The sequence below is a fragment of the Chaetodon trifascialis genome, chromosome 7 (genome assembly GCF_039877785.1).
Source record: "Chaetodon trifascialis isolate fChaTrf1 chromosome 7, fChaTrf1.hap1, whole genome shotgun sequence".
Taxonomy (NCBI): Eukaryota; Metazoa; Chordata; class Actinopteri; order Chaetodontiformes; family Chaetodontidae; genus Chaetodon; species Chaetodon trifascialis.
This window is the reverse complement of record NC_092062.1, coordinates 12,899,794-12,918,306: the sequence shown is the minus strand read 5'-3', so window position 1 is coordinate 12,918,306 and position 18,513 is coordinate 12,899,794. Positions and strand designations below refer to the sequence as shown.

The following is an 18,513-nucleotide window of genomic DNA, read 5'->3' as shown; positions in this document are numbered from 1 at the left end:
ATTTTTTGCTGTGGCAGGATTTAAGACTCTTAAAGAATCGTGTCTTACTAAATTATTTGTCTAATGTGACCCTTGATATAAAGATTATTACCTGAGGAGGGTAAAGTCTTAGCTAGAGTGTCCCCCGCAAACAAACTGCATCCCCCGTTTTTGTTTCCCATGAGCTCAAGCCTGACCAGCTGCTCCTGAGGTGTCTCCACAATGATAGACGCCCTGCGGGGCAAAGGGCAAAGGTCATGCCCTCTGTGTGTGTGTCTGCGTGTCTCAGGGGTTATTTTCTACTGAGGAGGAATGTGTCAAGGCTGCTGACCCCATGTTTCATCCATTTGCACCCCTGTAAGCACGACCTCTTCAGTCTAATCAGAGCGCGTTGATAGCGCCGGATGCTTATCTAACTCTCAATGTGTGAATGTTTTAGTCATCATACATAAAGGACAGAAGGGAAATTATCCACAGTTCAGTTATGACTGAAGCTATGTTTTATATTTATGCACATTTACTAACAGTTCTGAACTGAATTTAGCGAATTCTGATATTGACAACTTAATGGGGCAGTATTCCATTGCAATACAAGGTAATGCTCTCAGTTTTACATTTTGTATGTACTGGGATGACATTTAAAGGGATAAAAGTAACAGTTTCTCACCTGAAACTCAACTGTTGTGAATTGACAGCCTCACTGGCCCCACAGCCAGTGATGTATGAGCTGAGGCATGCTTGCTAACAGCATGCTTACATGTTAGGTTGTGACCCTAGATTGTCTCTGGTCTGTTTGCTCTGTCCTGACTCCTGTGTTTCCAAGTTTCCACCTAAGTGATACATTATGTATGCAAGTAGGTGTGTGCTGTAGGCCGTTGGTGTTGCCTGTCAGTTGTAATAAAACAGAAAGGGGCCTGGTTTACTTTAGAAAACAACAGTTTTGTGATGCTCAAGTGTCTATTTCCAGTTATTCAGCCAAAATGTTCAGGACTTGAAAACCCTACGACTTCAAATGCCTCGTCAGCACCTGTACTTTCTGCTTTTAGTATGAATAATACATCAAATGTGCTGCTGTTATCTGCTGAAGTAACAATACACAGCACCCAGAAAGGAAAGTTTCAATTGTCCTTAGAGACCAACAATAGTAAATGCGAAGGTATTCTGTCATCAGAGTTAGAGCCTGAAATAGGCTCCATGTTTGTACCCATGACTAAAACTTTCCAGGGCAGTATCGTAACGAGCAGTTGTGACTGGTTTTCATTTGGTACTGCAGAGGAGATGGTGGAGGCAGCTTCCCTAAAATCTATACTAAACAGTCAGGTTGCATCTAATGATTGAGCCACACAAGGGATTATCTTCCATCAAATTGCCCTCAAGCATGTCAGACAAGCCCTCCACACCTTTTTTGGGTGCAATTTGTAGATCTCCAGAGCAGTACGAGCTCCTTGTTCTCTGAGAGACGGAACAGCACTTCTGACTTTTCGGTCTGGTGAAAAATAAAATTGCAGGATGAAACCAGGATAAAAAGATGTGCTCTCGCCCGCTCTGCCTTGACATGTTCACATCGTTATTGGTCTGACTCACTGCTAAGAAAATGTTGCACTATGCATTTAATGTAGCTTAAGCACTGCAGAATCACGGAAGGATCAAGACTATCATCACTCAGGTTATGCTGAAGATATCTCCACATTGCATGGGCTTTGTCAGAGTGAGATGGTGAGAGGAGTCTCAGAGAAGTTGGCTTTAGAGTCTTTACAGTGCCTGTTGTGGGAGATGCCTGTTATTCTGGGAACTGTGCTTTCTTCTTCCCTTGCATGCAATGTGAGAACACATGCTTCGTATCAACGGAGCGCAGTAAAAATAAGTCTCCCAGAGGCTGCACGACTGACACGCATGTTCACATGCAGATGCTTTCATTCAGGCTGTGCAGAAGTGTCCAAAGAGGAAAGGCAGAGTTTCCACACCTGCCATTCATAAGAGCCATTCAGCATAGTCACACGGTTTCATGGAGCTTCTTCTCAATCATTTCAATAGCTGAGTTATGGAGGGGCTAAAACCTCTGGAACCGTTTTAGTCCCACTGCTGCGCAATGTCCAAAAATATCCAGAATTTTAGACGTATTCAAAGTTTGATATATCTCAAAACCTTTAAAAAAAGCTCATTGTTTTCTGTTCTATATTTAGCTTTGAAGCTCAGCAGCTGATGATGTGATGCAACTGGAGGAGAGTTTTGTCCTTGAGTCAACTCCAGCCTCCATAGCTTGTTTTTGCTAAGCTGCACAATGAGAACATCATCTCCTGCACCAAAAAAGAGTTGTGTGATTCAATTTAGCTACAGCTCTGATCGACTTTGCATTTAAAATGATGGAAAACATCAGTTTAGGAGTGTATTCAGAAGCTTTGATGAGAACGGTCCCAGTGGGGGTTTTTTGGCAGGTTTTATGACGTATTCTCCTCATCCATGATTGCCAAACTTCTTTGCCATATCTGGGGAGGTGTTTGGCATTTGTTCGCTCTGGACTCTGGCAGCAGAGTCAGGGATACTCTTAAATCATGCTGTTGGCTTTTGTTAAAACGTGAATGTCTTACAGGAGGTGAAAGGTCTTGTTCTGGGAATGCAGTGTGGTGTCAGAGTTGGGGTCATGTTGCACATTGTGACAGCACACACAGAAATCTAACCTCAGTCAGATCGCTTGGTGAGCCACCAGAGAGGTTTTGTTTCTTCACTGCCTAGAACACGGCAGCATTTGTGATGAGCGTAAAGAAAGCTAATGAGGAAATGTCAGGGCAATGCAGGAGAAAGGGGTCAGGTTAAGGACAGGAAGGAGAACAGGAGGGAGCGAGCAGACAGGTGGATGTATGTTTGAAGTGTTCAGACAAAGCCTGGAGCATCCCTTTATCCTGTATTATTTTTCCATTGCTCCAGAGCAAGTGGAAGAAGAGCTATCCTCCTACAGATTCCCCAAGGAGCTGCCATCACTGTGAGGAGGAGGCCAGCCTGCCTACTGCATATAACACATACAAGCACTGTGCAAACGCAGACACAGATTTAATCATATAACGGCTCTTTCCCAAGCGTTGTCTTACTATGGGCAAACTCACATATGCATACATGGTGACTGTAGTGTTGCTTATGCTTTGTGATATTTAAGATACTTCAGACTTTTAAGTGATTGATGGTCATGGTTTATGTCTTACACTATACCAACCATCTCTTTCTTTTCTTACCCTTAGACACCTTGTCTGTATCCAGTAATGATGCCCTGCAGCCAGGCTCCAGCCAAACCCTGGGTCCTCACAGCTCACCAGGCCCCAAACGTCCCGGCAACACGTTAAGGAAGTGGCTGACCAGCCCCGTACGGCGGCTCAGCTCCGGCAAAGCGGATGGCCACGTGAAGAAGCTCGCCCACAAGCACAAGAAGAACCGCGACGGCACAAGGAAGAACATGGACACGATGCACGGCTCACAGAAGGACTCTGACGACAGCGCCGCCACGCCGCAGGACGAGACACTGGAGGAAGTAAGAGGCAGTGGCTCGCTGACTCTGTCACAGCATTCAGAGACACAGTTTTGGTTCCCATCTATCAGCTGACAATCATCAGTCTCCTTCTCTCCTTCTCCAGCGTATGCGTAACGAGGGGCTGAGCAGCGGTACCCTGTCCAAGTCGTCCTCATCTGGCATGCAGAGCTGTGGCGAGGAGGAAGGAGAGGAGGGGGCTGACGCTGTCCCTCTACCTCCCCCTATGGCCATCCAGCAACACAGCCTGCTGCAGCCTGACTCCCAAGACGACAAGGTGGGTCATACAGCATCTAAATACATGTAGACACATGTGTAACTTACACGGTCACAGACAATGGCGTGGAGAAAACACAATGCACAACACCACCCAAGACAAAAAAGGGTTGTGTTTTGCATGTGAGCGTAACCACAGCGAAACAGATTGATGTGTTTTTGTGCTTTGTTTGAAATGGCCAGACACGCTTTTGCTTCATCAGCAATATGGTGGCACACGAATCGAAACAAAAAAAATCTGTTTTGTTCTTTTCAAAATAGATTTGATTTTATCCACATTAATCTTCATTTAAGCAGCCAGAGGTCTGTCTTTGCTTTGTAGAGGTGTAGAAATATCATTTTATATCCGCTCAGATCTAACAGTAACACAGCTAAACTTTTACTTTGCCACTAATAACTTTTCTTTTTTTTTTTCCTCTTATTTTTTTGTTGCTGCATGTTCCCTCCTTCAGCATTACGTTGATTTCTGTTCTGCTTCTCTTCTCTCCCAGTTTCCCTATCTCTCCATGTAAAACCACTTCATCGTCTCCACTTTGGATCCTTCATTGTTTAACTTTTTTCTTGCCTTTTTGTTCTCTCTCTTTCATCAACTAAATGTCATTCCCTTTGGAGTGTGATTGCTCTACTGTTGCTGAAGTGAATACTCCATTCACGTGTTGCTGCAGTGGCGAGGTGCTTGTGGGACTAAATGGTGAATTCCCATTAAGTCTGGTTTTGAACAGGGGATCTTTTTAAAACGTTGCCTGCCACTATGCCTCAGACTGGGCTCTGTTGCAGAGGCAAACTTTCTCTTCGATGGAGTATTAAGCAACACCGTTTGCTGTTTAGAAGTTGTCTGACCAATCATGGTGCTCGTGTTTGAAGAGCAGTCCAATCCCAGAGCTTGCCCTTGACCTAAACCCACCTCATAACCTCTGTTTCCCTGAGACCAGCCTGTGATTGGCTCCAACTTGGCCCCCAATTAACCCTTTTATTAGGGAGATCACACCCACCAAGTCCATATTTGGACATGTGGACTATCGGGGTCCAAACTCAACAATGGTGAGCCTGACCACATACACAGTAGCAGCCATTGAGAATGTATGACTCCTGTACGCCTGCAGCACTGCTGTTTTTTCACTTTTGCACCTTAACCGTAACTTTCTTTCTTCCTTCCCTCCATTCTTTTTCTCTTTTTCAGTCGGCATCTCGTCTGTCCGCTCGTCCCAACAGTTCAGAGACACCCAGCGCAGCTGAACTGGTCAGTGCCATCGAAGAGCTGGTGAAGAGCAAGATGGTGAGATAGAAATCATAAACAAATCTCACAAGTACACGCCAGTGTGGCACATTTGTGCACAGAACAAATTCTGATAGTTTGGTGTACGAGCATGCACACACTTTTTTGTGGTGTTGTTGACAGAGAATGGCATCATGGCCTGCTAGTCATCTGTCAGGACTGTGACTCACTATGCCAGCTGTCCACTGTTCGAACAAATGGGCACCGCACTCTCCAATATCCCTAACACACATACACACACACGCCTGCATACACAACAGAACAGATGCATACTGAAGTAAAGATACTGCAGTTTCCTCTGCAGTCATACAGCTGTATTTCGATCTTCACCTCTCCATTCCTCTGTCGTCCTCCTCTCTCAGTCACTGGAGGATCGTCCCAGTTCCCTCTCAGTAGAGCAGGGCGACAGCAGCTCTCCCTCCCTCAACCCCTCCGACAACTCCCTCCTCTCCTCCTCTTCACCCATCGATGAGGTGGATGAGCGCAAGTCTGGCTTCCTCAAGAGAAGACAGTGAGTTATAAGCCCGTGTGTTGTTAGTGTTTTGATAAACAAAAAGTGCTTGGGGTCAATCAGTTAATCACGTCCGTCTTCATTTGTGTGCTTATATGGAACATTTCTGATGCTCATCCACAGCTGAGTGCATTTGTATTACACGGTGACTATTTCTGTTTTGTGTCTCTCAGTTATGTGCTTCTGGAGCTGGTGGAGACTGAGAGGGACTACGTCAGAGATCTGGGATCAGTGGTGGAGGTAAAGAAATAAGAATAGAGAGATATTAAAATATCTTTATATAAGATTGTTTTTTGATCACTGTTTGCTGCATGTTTTACGAATGTGTTGGCTTTCCTCCCCTCAGGGCTACATGAGCAGAATGAAAGAGGAAGGAGTTCCAGATGACATGAGAGGAAAGGACAAGATCGTCTTTGGAAATATCCATCAGATCTATGACTGGCACAAAGAGTATGCTGGCTGTTTTCTTCTGCTAAAATGCTCCATAAATTCCTTTGCAAATAAAAAAATGTTGTATTATCTGCCCCAGCATGAAGACAGACAACATAAAATAAAAACAATCAGTAAGGCATTCCATGGCAGGTTAAATCATGTGCTTCTCTCTTGATTGGTCTGCAGTTTTTTCCTGGGGGAGCTTGAGAAGTGTTTGGAGGATCCTGACAGGCTGGCTCCTTTATTCGTCAAGCAGGTGAGACACCTATTCACCTTTGTTTTGCATTTTTCTTTGAAAGTTGAATTATGAAATACATTTTATTGAGTAAGGAAATGATATTTTCTGAGCTGTCATGTTTTTCTCACTTCTAAAAGCTACCTTTGTCTTCTGGTTTGCTTCCAATTACAGGAGCGGAGGCTACACATGTACATCGTGTACTGCCAGAACAAACCTAAATCTGAGCACATTGTGTCAGAGTACATTGACACTTACTTTGAAGTAAGATTAATCAACCATTTTACTTCTACAGGATGTTCTCTGTTTTGTGTTGTGCAAGTTAGTATTTCCCAGAAATTATATTATATTTTTGCCTTTCATCAGGATCTAAAGCAGCGATTGGGCCACAGATTGCAGATCACTGACCTGCTGATTAAACCAGTCCAACGTATAATGAAGTACCAGCTACTACTGAAGGTAAATCCATTATCATCTACATTTGAGCTCAAATAAGATACTCCTCATATGATACATATATTATACATTTTAAATCTTTCACAGGATCTTTTCAAAATTTCTAAGAAGGCTGGAGCAGATACGACCGAGCTGGAGGTAATGTGTTTCAGCGCAAACCTTCCTACAGTGATGATGAACAATAATCTATTGTGTTTGCCACTGTGTGTCTGCCTGAGCCTCACATGACACACACTCAATTTACTTGACTCTCATGCAAGCAATTTGTGTCTTAAAGTCTGTTTTACTCTCGTGTTGTACGATAGAAAGCTGTGGAGGTGATGTGTGTGGTCCCCAAGCGCTGCAATGACATGATGAATGTTGGGCGCCTTCAAGGTTTCGAGGTAAGACTGCTCTTTATCCTCCCAAATGTTTGTGTCTGTCTGCATGTGTGTGCTTAGACAGCCAGGCTGAATTAAATAAGATAACAAAGTAAATAGTTTATACCCTGGGGAAATCTAATTTCAGCCATCTGCCACTAGGTGTCAGTGTCCACTCATTTTTGATGGTGCGTTAAGGGAGTTTGTTTGGTATGTTTGTTTCAAACTTACGTTCTAAAAACTGGAAGGCAAACTGCTCTCACTCTTTCTTCAGGGTAAAATAGTGGCACAGGGCAGATTGCTCCTCCAAGACACCTTCATGGTGTCAGACCAGGATGGAGGACTTCTGTCCAGGATGAAGGAGAGGAGGGTGTTCTTGTTTGAGCAGATCGTCATCTTCAGTGAGCCCCTGGACAAAAAGAAAGGCTTCTCTACTCCTGGCTACCTCTTTAAGAACAGCATCAAGGTTAGTGCAGCTCAATAAATTCACAGAAAACTACTGTCAGAGCCAAATGTAAGCCTCCCACTATTGATACAAATCTATTATGTTCATGTACTGAAAATTGTGATGTAGTTTCTTAATCAAGAAGCTGATATCAAACTCATTTTACAAATGTCCTCTTGCCTTTTTCGCCTCTCTTCTTCCTTTCCTGTCACTTCAGGTGAGCTGGTTGGGTTTAGAAGAAAATGCAGATGACCCCTGCAAATTCACCCTAACCTCCAGATCATCTAGTGGCAACCTGGAGAGGTACACCCTCCACTCAACAAGTCCTGGAGTCAGTCAAGTCTGGGTCCACCAGGTCAGCCAGATACTGGAGAACCAGCGCAATTTCCTCAATGGTAAGAAAATTAATTGCAAGGTCTCACCATGCAAATGATGTTGCAGTTAAGTCCTTCCAACCTTTGGAACTAAAATCTCTAGTTTTATTAAGATTTCTAATGTCATTTATGACTTGAGTGAAATTTTGTCCTCCTTCTTCTCCCACAGCTCTGACGTCCCCCATAGAGTACCAGAGGAACCACGTGGGTGGTGGCGGGCCGGGCGGTCCACCCAGCAGTAGCAGCAGTAGTGCAGGCTTGCCAGGAGGCAGCAGCTCCAACAGCACCTCCGGCATGGGCGGGGGAGGCGGCGGCGGTGGCTCTGGAGGATCAGGGAGCAGCTCCTCCTCTCTGTGCGGCCCTCGCTCCCGACCTTCCCGCATCCCCCAGCCATCCTCACGCCTCCCCCAGCCTGTCCACCACCACCATCCCCCGGGCCCCGAGGGGCCCGACAGATCAGCAGGTATGTGGTCACCCTGCCACTCTCAGTCCCTCCCGTCTAACCCCTACTCAGACAGCACCGCAAATGGAGAGCTGTTAGCCTCAGAGGTCCCTAAGTTGAGGAGGTTGGATAGTCCTCATGGGAGTAACAGCAATAACAGTAACAGGCCATCAGACAGCATTGAGGCCAGCGTCAGACCGGGTCTGGGGGGCTATGAAGAAACCCAGAGACATCCAACAGCTGCTATACCTCAGATGGCCGTGGCTCCTCTGAATTTGCCCCTAAAAAGTCCACGAGTTGGGACAGTTACTCCTCTGATTTCACCTCAGTCCCCTGGAGGAGGAAAGGAATCCTTTGTCCCCTCCAGCCCAGCTCATAAAGGCAACAATTTCTGGGCTATGGTCCCTGCTATGCCTCCCTCTCCCGCCAGCCGGCCTGGTTCCTTCTCCTACCCCAGTGACAGTGGTGGCGGAGGGGACTCGTTGGGCAGAGGAAGCCACGGGACGTCCTCTCATCATCACCGCCACTCCACCCACAGTAAGGACATAGACCGCATGAGCACCTGCTCCTCCACCAGCGAGCAGTCCATACACTCCACCCAGAGCAACGGGGTAAGATGCCAAGTCAAGGTCCAGGCTTCAGTGAGGCCTCAGGCTACTCACTTGTCACTAACCCTGCCCTCACTGGCTGTCAGTCAGTCAGTCACCCTGCCGCTGGCTCTGAGAATGGCTTGTACATGCAACGACTACTACACTGGAGATTAACGGCTATCTGAGTGCACTAACTTCACCGACAGTGTGTGTGAGAGAGAACTCTCCCAGAATGTACTAACAGTGTGGATCTGACTCATAGAGCAACTGTTTTATCTGCTTTCTTAGACACTATCTCTGAGCCTCAGTATGTGTTTGCTTCTCAACTGCAGCAGAGAGACACTAACAGCTCACAAATGATTTTAAACGCACCATTTCTCTTTGATCTTTTTCATACTTCCATGGGAATGTTCTTTTGCGATAATCAGTCATTTCAGGTCAAACCTTTGTCACGGATGAGGAGCTCTTCCACATAGTACCTCCTTTTCCCCTGTAGCCTGTAAGCTGCTTAGCCTGAACGTTACGATGGTGCGACTACACCAGCTGCTGTTTGCTTCACTTCAACCTGCTCTGTCTCTCTTCAAGCTGATAGTGTTGTCTTCTCAGAAACGATTTTTCACTTCAACTTCACACAAAGTTCCTTTTTTCAGCATCTCTGACCTGAGGATCATAACGTCTGCTTCACAACTTCTAAGAACATAACTTCTGTTTCGTGTAGTGACTTGTCACTCACCACAGTTGACATGATTGTTTTAACCATTCCTCTGCAAGATAAAAAAGTGCAATGCTTCCTTTGCTGCATGCATCAAGCGTATTAGCGAGGTCATCTGTGTGTGTTACTGTCAATCAAATCGTGCATTTGATTGGTGTGAGGCTGCTGGTACACTTGTATGTGCATATGTGTATTTTAACGTGTTGGTTTGTGCATCCTTGCGGTCTGTCTTGTGTTTAACTCTAAAGTCTTGCAATCTTTTTCTCCAACAGAGTGAAAGCAGTAGTAGCAGCAGTGTGTCCACCATGTTAGTGACCCAGGACTATGTGGCGGTGAAGGAGGATGAGATCAGTGTAGTGCAGGGTGAGGTGGTCCAAATGCTAGCCAGCAACCAGCAAAACATGTTCCTGGTGTACCGGGCGGCCAATGAGCACTGCCCTGCCGCTGAGGGCTGGATCCCTGGCTATGTATTAGGACATACGTCATCCTCCATCACACCCGAACTCCCTGAAGGAACCATCAAGTAAGAATAAGAGAATTCCTCCTGTTTCTGCGACGAGAACAAGCATGTGCAAATGCCAGAATCCATGTGATTTTGCCAAGGCAGAAAGAAACTTAGATTTTCTCCTTTGTGTTCCGGCGTGGTTTAGAAAATCATTATCATGGCACACAGCACTCCGTATCCGCAGAAAGTCTGAGAAAAGAGACAAGGAGGGCAGGAAGATGGAGAACGGCTACCGCAAATCTCAGGATGGCCTGGCCAACAAGGTCTCTGTCAAGGTAGAGAGTGTTAAGATAACTTAAAAAATAAAATAAAATTTTATTTGCTCTGTCCTCACTTTACGTTTTGATTTGGGCAGCAAATTGATTTTTTTTTTGTCCTTACATTTTCTTTACAGCTTCTGAATCCAAACTTCATTCATGATGGTATGTATACACTGTTTTTGACCAAGGGTGTGTGTGTGTGTGTGTGTGTGTGTGTGTGTGTGTGTGTGTGTGTGTGTGTGTGTGTGTGTGTGTGTGTGTGTGTGTGTGTGTGTGTGTGTGTGTGTGTGAGTGAGTGAGTGGTATTTCTGAAGTCCCACATCTATCCCTTCCTGTCATGTGCTGTGACTTTGAAACTTCTTTCTAACTCCTATAGAAATATGTTTCAAGCTGCTTTGGGACTGAAGGTACAGCATCACCTTCTCTCATCATCTCTGTCCCTTCCTCTCCAGCTCCTCCAGAGTTCCTCATCCCCGTCAGCGATATAGCATGCGAGAGTGGCAACAGTGTTACTCTGAGGTGTAAAGTGTGTGGTCGGCCCCGGGCCACCGTCACCTGGCGAGGACCCGACAACACCACTCTCAGCAACAACGGACACTACAGCATCACTTACAGGTGACAGCATGAATTAATTCATTACTTAATTAATGTTTTTCACATTTAAAGACACAGCAAGGTTTAGCAGAGAGCTGAAGTAGTAGTCTCTGTGATGGTAAATCTAAAATGCTACTGGGCAGAATGTCAGGTTAGATGACGGCTAATCTGTCCATCCTCTCTTTTTACAGTGAGACCGAGGAAGCAACTCTTCGTATCCTGGGAGTGTCTGTAGAGGACGGTGGTGTTTACACTTGTGTCGCCACGAATGTAGCAGGCTCTGTCACCTCCTCCGCCAGCCTCAGAGTCTTAGGTAAGAGTCCCTTTAACCCTTTAAATACTAGTTTGCCAGTAAGCTACCTGGATTTGTTCTGTAAAGCTTAATTATTGGGTTCATTATGATACTAACACTGTTGTTGGTTAGGGCTTTAGAACAGGTAAAACTGCACATTAACTGAACTTTCATTTCTTTCAGATAAACCAGCCATGTAACACTAACAAGTTGCTAATTAGCATACATTTTAGTGGCTTATTGGCTCTTTATTAGTCATTATAAAGCACTTATTCTGAGAATCAGGGTTATTAAGATTCATGTACAATGACGTCCTCTCTTACAATAAGCAGTAATCAGGAGGTTATTAGGGGAAGGGAAGTGCATTAATAAGTGCTTTAATGACTAATAAAGAGCCAATATGCTAATGTGCACTTATGTGGATGCTAGTAAATAACTAGTTAATGGTGAATATGTGTAACTTCATATAATGTGTTAGCACAAACAAAATTATAAAATGTACATGTCACATTATGTGTTTTCAGGAAGCCCTGATGATGGCAGTGAAGTCCTCTGGAAAAGCAGCTTTGAGTCCCACTACACAGAGATCACTGAACTCGGGAGGTAAGTGAGCTGATAAAAGCCAGACGGTTTAACTGTCATTGTTTGACTGCCATGCGATGTTCCTTGACCACATCAAAGCTAATGGATTCTCAGTGTTACCCATATTACTATTAGCGGCAGTAATAGTGGTAGTTAGTTGCGGTGAGGGTATTTAGATAAGGAGGAATTGAAATTTCCTCCTAAGTGTCTGCAGTAACTGCTTTCTAATGTAATTTGTAGACTGATAGACTGTAGATCTGACAAATTGAAGTGCATCAATCATCCACACCTGGCTTCTCCTGTTAAATCCTGTCCAGGCAAATACACTACAGATGCAGGAAACGTGAATATGAACCAAGTAAAGCATCTCTGAAAGGATTTGAAAGGGTACATGAGAGCCAGAGTCAGCTAAAAGCAACATAAATAAAATGTCTGAAAACCTCAGCGTGCCACACAGTGTTAAATAGGCATTCATGTGTTCTTCTTATCCTCCTTTCTGCTCCCCAGGGGCCGGTTCTCTGCGACGAAGCGGTGTGACCAGAGAGGGAGTAAACGGACGGTTGCGGCAAAACACGTTAACAAGAAGCTGCTGCGTCGAGAACAGGTGCTGCAGGAGATAAGACTCCTCCAGACTCTGGACCATCCCAACCTGGTCAAACTGCTGGACACGTACGAGACGGCCAACAGCTACGTAATTGTCCTAGAGATGTAAGTAGGGTAATGTAATTCCATGTAGCTGTTGTGACTCCCTGTGAGAAGTTGCTGTTTACGGATGCATTATGTGTTACTGTTTTCAGGGCAGACCAGGGACGTTTCCTGGACTATATAGTGAGCTGGGGCAACCTGACAGAGGAGAAGGTGGCTCTGTACCTCAGAGATATTCTTGAAGGTCTCCACTACCTGCACAGCTGGAGGATAGCACACCTTGATCTCAAAGTAAATACATATTCTTACATCAGAGTCGAGCTGAAGAGTTAGTAGACTGATAGATTAGTCAATCAACAGGAAATTATTTGGCATTTTTGTCGCATATTTTCAAACTAAGTAAAATCTAGTACAGTTTAAGTATCAGAAGAGTCAGCAAACCACCTAAAACAATACAAGCTAAATCTCCGCTTGGATGTAAGATGTTCCTCTGGGTCTAAAGTTCCTTTGTCGTGCTCCCGCAGCCTGAGAACATCATGGTGGAACACGCGTCCTCCCAGCCTGTGATCAAGCTGACGGACTTTGGTGACGCTGTTCAGCTGAACCCTCCTTCCTCCTACATCCATCCTCTCCTCGGGAGCCCAGAGTTCTCTGCCCCTGAGCTGGTCCTGGGTCAGCCTGCCTCGCTGATGTCTGACCTCTGGAGCTTAGGTGTGTAACCATCATGAGAAATGTATTAAGCGATAGTTATATGATATATTGTGAATTGATGCACACATCTCATTATTTCTTGTTGCTAACTAATTGACTGACTTATTCATTGATTCATCTACAGGGGTGGTGACCTACGTGATACTTAGCGGCGCCTCTCCCTTCCTGGATGAGAGTTTGGAGGAGACGTGTCTGAACATCTGTCGCCTGGACTTCAGCTTCCCGGAGGATTACTTCCAGGGTGTGAGCCCAGCTGCCAGGGACTTTGTCTGCCTGCTGCTCCAGGGCGAGCCGGAGCGACGACCCTCTGCAGCATTCTGCCTGCAGGAGCCCTGGCTCCAGCCTCGAGGCGCCATAAACCGAGACGCTGGACATGCCACCTTAAATCACACCCAGCATCCAGCCGCGCTGCCATCTCAGAACCGTCACGCCTCACATTTGGACACCTCCAGACTTATTTCCTTCATCGAGAGACGGAAACACCAGAACGATGTTCGGCCTATTGGCACCATCAAGGCCTTCCTTCACAGCCGCCTGCTCAACCACATCTAACCGACAGGCCACTGGGTAGATGTGACGCACCAACATGTACTGTAGTTCCTGCCTGTCTGGCAAACCGTGGAGGATGAGTAACAAGTCAACTTGTTTCAGTTGAGCTGTGTTAAAACTCTACTGAGAGGACCACCAGCAACGTTTCCACAATGATCACTTTTTCCCTCACTAAGCCACAAAAGTCCTGCTGCTGCTGACTGACCGACCTCTGCTGATAAACCATCCCCCCCCCCCCCTTAACCATGGCATATTGTCATTATGCCTGCACAACAAATGAACTGTTGGAATCTGTATGAGATTCCAAACCTTGACTTAGCAGGGAGAAAACCAAGCTTTCTCAACAAGCCAGCGCGAGCAAGCCTTGCGCTTCGGACAGTGTTAAACAGAGAAAACAGAATACTGTATATTAAAAGTAATTCAGGCTGCTTTTGGTTGAACACAAGAAAAATGTTTTTTTGTAAAGAGAGATTACTTTTTGTAAATGAAACCATGTACAGTGAGGAAACAGAGAACTGTCTTTATTCATACTTTTTGGAAAACAAAGGTGAGTTAGCGAGTAGAAAGAAAACAAGAGGACTGAGATGTGTGAGCCCATCAGCAGGGTGCACTCATTCGAGAACAAGATGAAGACCAAAACCATGTTTTCCAGAAACACCTAGTTAAATTCAGTGCAATAGTTTGCTTATCTTTATGCCCCCGTTCAGTTTGAAAGGTAAAATCATTTCAGTTTGTGACACTAAGAGAAACTAAATTAACAAACATTAAAGCTGTTCGGCGAAGCTTCTCAGATTTCTACCTGCATCCGCCTTATTTGTAAATAACATATTCCTGCCTTTCATTCTCAGTTTGAAGAATTTGTCTCAGATGAACAAAAGCTACTATTTAATTTTGCCAAGTATTAGTGAGCCCCATGCAGCCACTCCCCGCGGACCGTCAGCAGCTGTATTTCAGTATGAACAAACCGCTACTAGAACTGCACTCGTATTTTGCATCAATTCCCATGTGCAATGTTGCAGCTTTAACATTTATGCAACTATTTATGAAGACTTGTGTTGTAGGCGTATTCCTAAAAAGGCATGTACGTACCTGGTACTGCGATAGATGTCTGTATTGTGTTAACTCTTATGTATTAAGTTCAGTATTAATATCTGCAAAACCCCCAGACACGAGGAGGGTTTTCAGAAATAATGTATAAAAATATGTATCTATAAAATATAGGCACTTATGCTTTTATTTTGTCATTGTTTTTTATTTTCTGTAACAATACCAAAGTTGACTATGCTTTCTTTTCCTGCTATAAAGTGTTTTTTTTTTTTTCTCATGTTAAGTTATAACAGACCACACTGAACCCAGACGTATGAGTGTTTACAGAGGTTCAGTCTGGCTTTATTTATTCTTATTGTAAAGAGAAATTATTTGGTGGTTTATTGCGGAAAAAAACCCGAATATTTCACTTGTCTTTTTTCAAGCTGTGCACAAAGTGGTTTGCTGTGTGATTTCGTTTGGCTTCTGTAGGTAGATGCTGGTGTATGTCAGTAGAATTTTTTTGCATCACAGTTTGACATCATAAGACAGAATTGGCTGACATTTTTACCAAGCAGTCAGACTGGGAAAATGTCTCATTGCGGCCCATTCACCATGGACTTTAAATCTGCCTCTTAGGAGACACCCAAATCTACCACCGACGCTTCAAATATAACCCTTTGATCAGTATCACTGAGCATGAACAGATATCTGCCATGAAAGAGATCTCCTCCCCTTTTTTTATTTGAGTGAACTGATGTCTTTAGGTGAAGAAGTTGTTGAATTTTTTTTTTTCTTTTTAAAGCGCTTGTTGAGTGAGTCGACCTAGAGGTGGGCGAAATTAAAAATGTGCATTGCTTCTTATTTTATTTGAAGGTTGTAAGAGTTATTGTCAGATAGTCCGATTTAATGTTAAAAAGTCAGTGACATGTTGAGTTTAATGACTCCTGTTGGTCTGTACAGTCTAAGTCTCTCATTTTGTGTCATTTTTATTTATTGTTGTGGATCTGGGTTTCCCAAAATCATGCTGTTCATCAGTTTATTCAGTTCTGTTAAAGCCTATTCATGGAAGAATATGATCGAAGTAATAAAATGCCTTTGGGAGACCCAGCCTATACATGATGTAAAGATGTACAGAGAGGGTTGGGCAGTTTGCCCACACCCAGGATGTAAACCTCATAACTGTCATATTTTAAATACACATAGACTGCAGCAATGTCATTTTGAATGTCTTATTATGACTTATTTTTACTTTTGCATGTATATTTCTTTGTACAGAAAATTGTGTTTACATGTTAGTAAGTGTTGTAAATATTTTATTTTGTCCTTTGTTATTTTGCCATTAAACGTACATGGAACAACTGGCGTCACTTTGCATGCACATACAGCATACTCACATACACCCGCATATGAAAATGTAGCGTTTCTTGAACCATTTGTTATTCATTCATCATTTCCAATAACTTCTGAGGGTTGAAAGGCGAGGCGATGGTGTATTCTTGGAATGAGCAGAAGGCAGGGAAAACCCCAAAAACAGTTAAATCAAAATGAATGAAAATAATTAAAACAAAAAAAAACATACAGTGACATAAAGGCTGATTTTAAACTGAATATTTGTTTCAAACTAGAATCTGTGAGAAGAGCAACGCGTCACCTTCACATGTGGTTTGTGTTCTGGCATAAAGGTGACCATGGTGGATGTGATATTTAGATCAACAGGGGAAATCCGGTTCACTACAGTGAGAGGCAGCATGATAAGATAAAAACAAGAAAGAGCTGTCTATAGTAATACTAAGTGAGGATGTTGTCTCTGATGAAGATGGTACCTGTGATAACCGATAAAATGGTTCAAAGAGGGGGTGTTAGCGATCTTATCTGTCCTCTGCAGGTGCTGCTGCTGTGCATGAATCAGTGCGCTGTTGTGTCACTGCAAAGAACATGCAATTTTCCCCACCTCCTAAATCCACTTCTGACATGAGCTGCTCACGTGTTTTAATAAAATAAAAGACAGTGGTTACCATAAAAGCATCGGTTGTTGGAAGAAACCACAGAAAATATATGAGCAGAAAGTCTTTTATTGTGAAAATATAGTCGCAGAAATTTCAGCAGATTCAAATATTGGCAAAATTGAGCCTTTGTTGTTTAGATTAATGCATAACTAACAGATGATTTTCCAGTTTACAACTGTCCACCTGCAGTGCTAGAATCTTTGCAGAACACTGTGTTTGTACACACACTTGACTCTTCTTAACAGGTGTGAAATCGCTTTTGTTTTTCTTAGTAACAGCAGCAGCACATAGTTTGCATGAAACCACAAAGGTTATATTGGTACAATCTCTACACACAAACCTGTGATCAAAATCTCATGCAAGAGCTGATAAGTGTAAAAGTGTTGCACGCCGGAATGGTGTTTCTTTCCACCTTATGTTGTTGTATACAAATTTGGTTTGGCCTCCTGACAAATGTTGCATGATATGTGAATCAGTCATATGATTTCTTTGACCATGTGCATTTATTAGTTTCCAGGCAATATTTCCCCTGTCGTGACAGCTCATCTACTGTAACTTCTGGCCGTCCCTCTGTCTCCTTCGCCCACTTAATTCAGTATTCACTCATGCACAGAAATCCCTGTCTGACTCTTCTTTTCACAGTTTAAAAGAAGCGAAATGGTGACAGACCAAGATATCAAGGGTTCTCAGCCTAACTGCATTAGTCAAAAAGGATTTCCCAGTACACTCTGAAACATTTCTAGAAAGTAAATCTCACTGAATATGATGTGAATGTCACCTCCACACAGATTATTCTGAGATATATGTATGTACGCCTACAGTGCACCCATGTTCTGCAGGACCACTAGATGGCACTACAGAACTGATGTTGTGTTTTTGACGCTACTTTGAAGCTCACACCTTCATGTAGAAGGAAAACAACATAAACCAGTTTGCATTGCTTGGTTTTTGAGGAGTTCACAGGAATGGCGTGCACAGCTCCTTACATCACCTTCCAGTACAAGTGAAGCACTTTGTCTGTTTAAAAGCTTAAAAATAAGATAATGCAACCTCTTAACACTAAACAGTTCAGGGTAAGTCCCTCCACTCCTTTCATAATGGAGTTTCAGAAGTGTTTTTTACAACGGAAAGAAGAATTATTGAAATGAAGTCATATAGCTTACTTTCTACTGTCTTTCTATTTGCAAAATTGCAAAGCATGCAGTTCTTGGTAACTTAACCAAAGCTTTCATTCTTATCAGAAATTGCATCATTATGCACCAAGAAGTAACTCAAATAATGTTAATCCTTTCGGTGTTCCATATGCAGAAATACATTTTAGACACCTGTACAGTCTTCTGGAACGTTGTTCTGCAATGTCTCATTTCTCAACTGCTTGTTAGAACTCAAGCCCTGAAAGGCCAGCACTCCGATGTTAAGCGTTACGTTAACCTGTTCATCTCACCTGATCTCAATCACCAATCAAGACTCACCTGACTACCAGAGTATTTAAGCACCAGCTCTCCTGCCAGTATTCGTTGAATTGGTGGTTCAGCAACATGCTCAGTTTCAGTGTTTTTTCTGTTTGCCTGCCTGCTTACCTTTGTGTCTGCCTCAGGTTTGTCTGCCACCTGCTTCAGGGGATTGTCTATATTCATCTGTTGCACATGTTACATTTTGATCATTAAAGGTTCATTGCTCATTTTTCACCACCTCTGTCCACCACTGTCTCAGGAGAAATATGCATAAACCTGTGG

General features: G+C 43.7%; 1 protein-coding gene across 5 annotated transcripts in view; it reads left to right on the top strand.

The window, feature by feature from the left end:
- Window positions 1-16,127, top strand: part of triob (trio Rho guanine nucleotide exchange factor b) — a 106,820-nt gene extending 90,693 nt beyond the window's left edge. Inside the window, exons 38-61 of one of the 5 annotated variants that reach the window (XR_011602326.1) lie at window positions 3,213-3,499; window positions 3,603-3,773; window positions 4,953-5,048; window positions 5,411-5,559; window positions 5,733-5,799; window positions 5,906-6,009; window positions 6,178-6,247; window positions 6,401-6,490; window positions 6,593-6,685; window positions 6,770-6,820; window positions 6,988-7,065; window positions 7,316-7,507; window positions 7,704-7,881; window positions 8,030-8,323; window positions 9,877-10,127; window positions 10,255-10,384; window positions 10,504-10,531; window positions 10,822-10,984; window positions 11,155-11,276; window positions 11,780-11,858; window positions 12,345-12,545; window positions 12,635-12,773; window positions 13,007-13,193; window positions 13,318-16,127. Coding sequence is in view for 4 of the 5 variants with exons in the window: in XM_070965697.1 (XP_070821798.1) it covers window positions 3,213-3,499; window positions 3,603-3,773; window positions 4,953-5,048; window positions 5,411-5,559; window positions 5,733-5,799; window positions 5,906-6,009; window positions 6,178-6,247; window positions 6,401-6,490; window positions 6,593-6,685; window positions 6,770-6,820; window positions 6,988-7,065; window positions 7,316-7,507; window positions 7,704-7,881; window positions 8,030-8,913; window positions 9,877-10,127; window positions 10,255-10,384; window positions 10,504-10,531; window positions 10,822-10,984; window positions 11,155-11,276; window positions 11,780-11,858; window positions 12,345-12,545; window positions 12,635-12,773; window positions 13,007-13,193; window positions 13,318-13,745 (4,238 nt within the window). In the remaining variant the exon portion in view is untranslated. The other 4 variants (XM_070965699.1, XM_070965698.1, XM_070965697.1 and 1 more) reach the window with 4 other exon arrangements.
- Window positions 16,128-18,513: the final 2,386 nt, after the last annotated feature.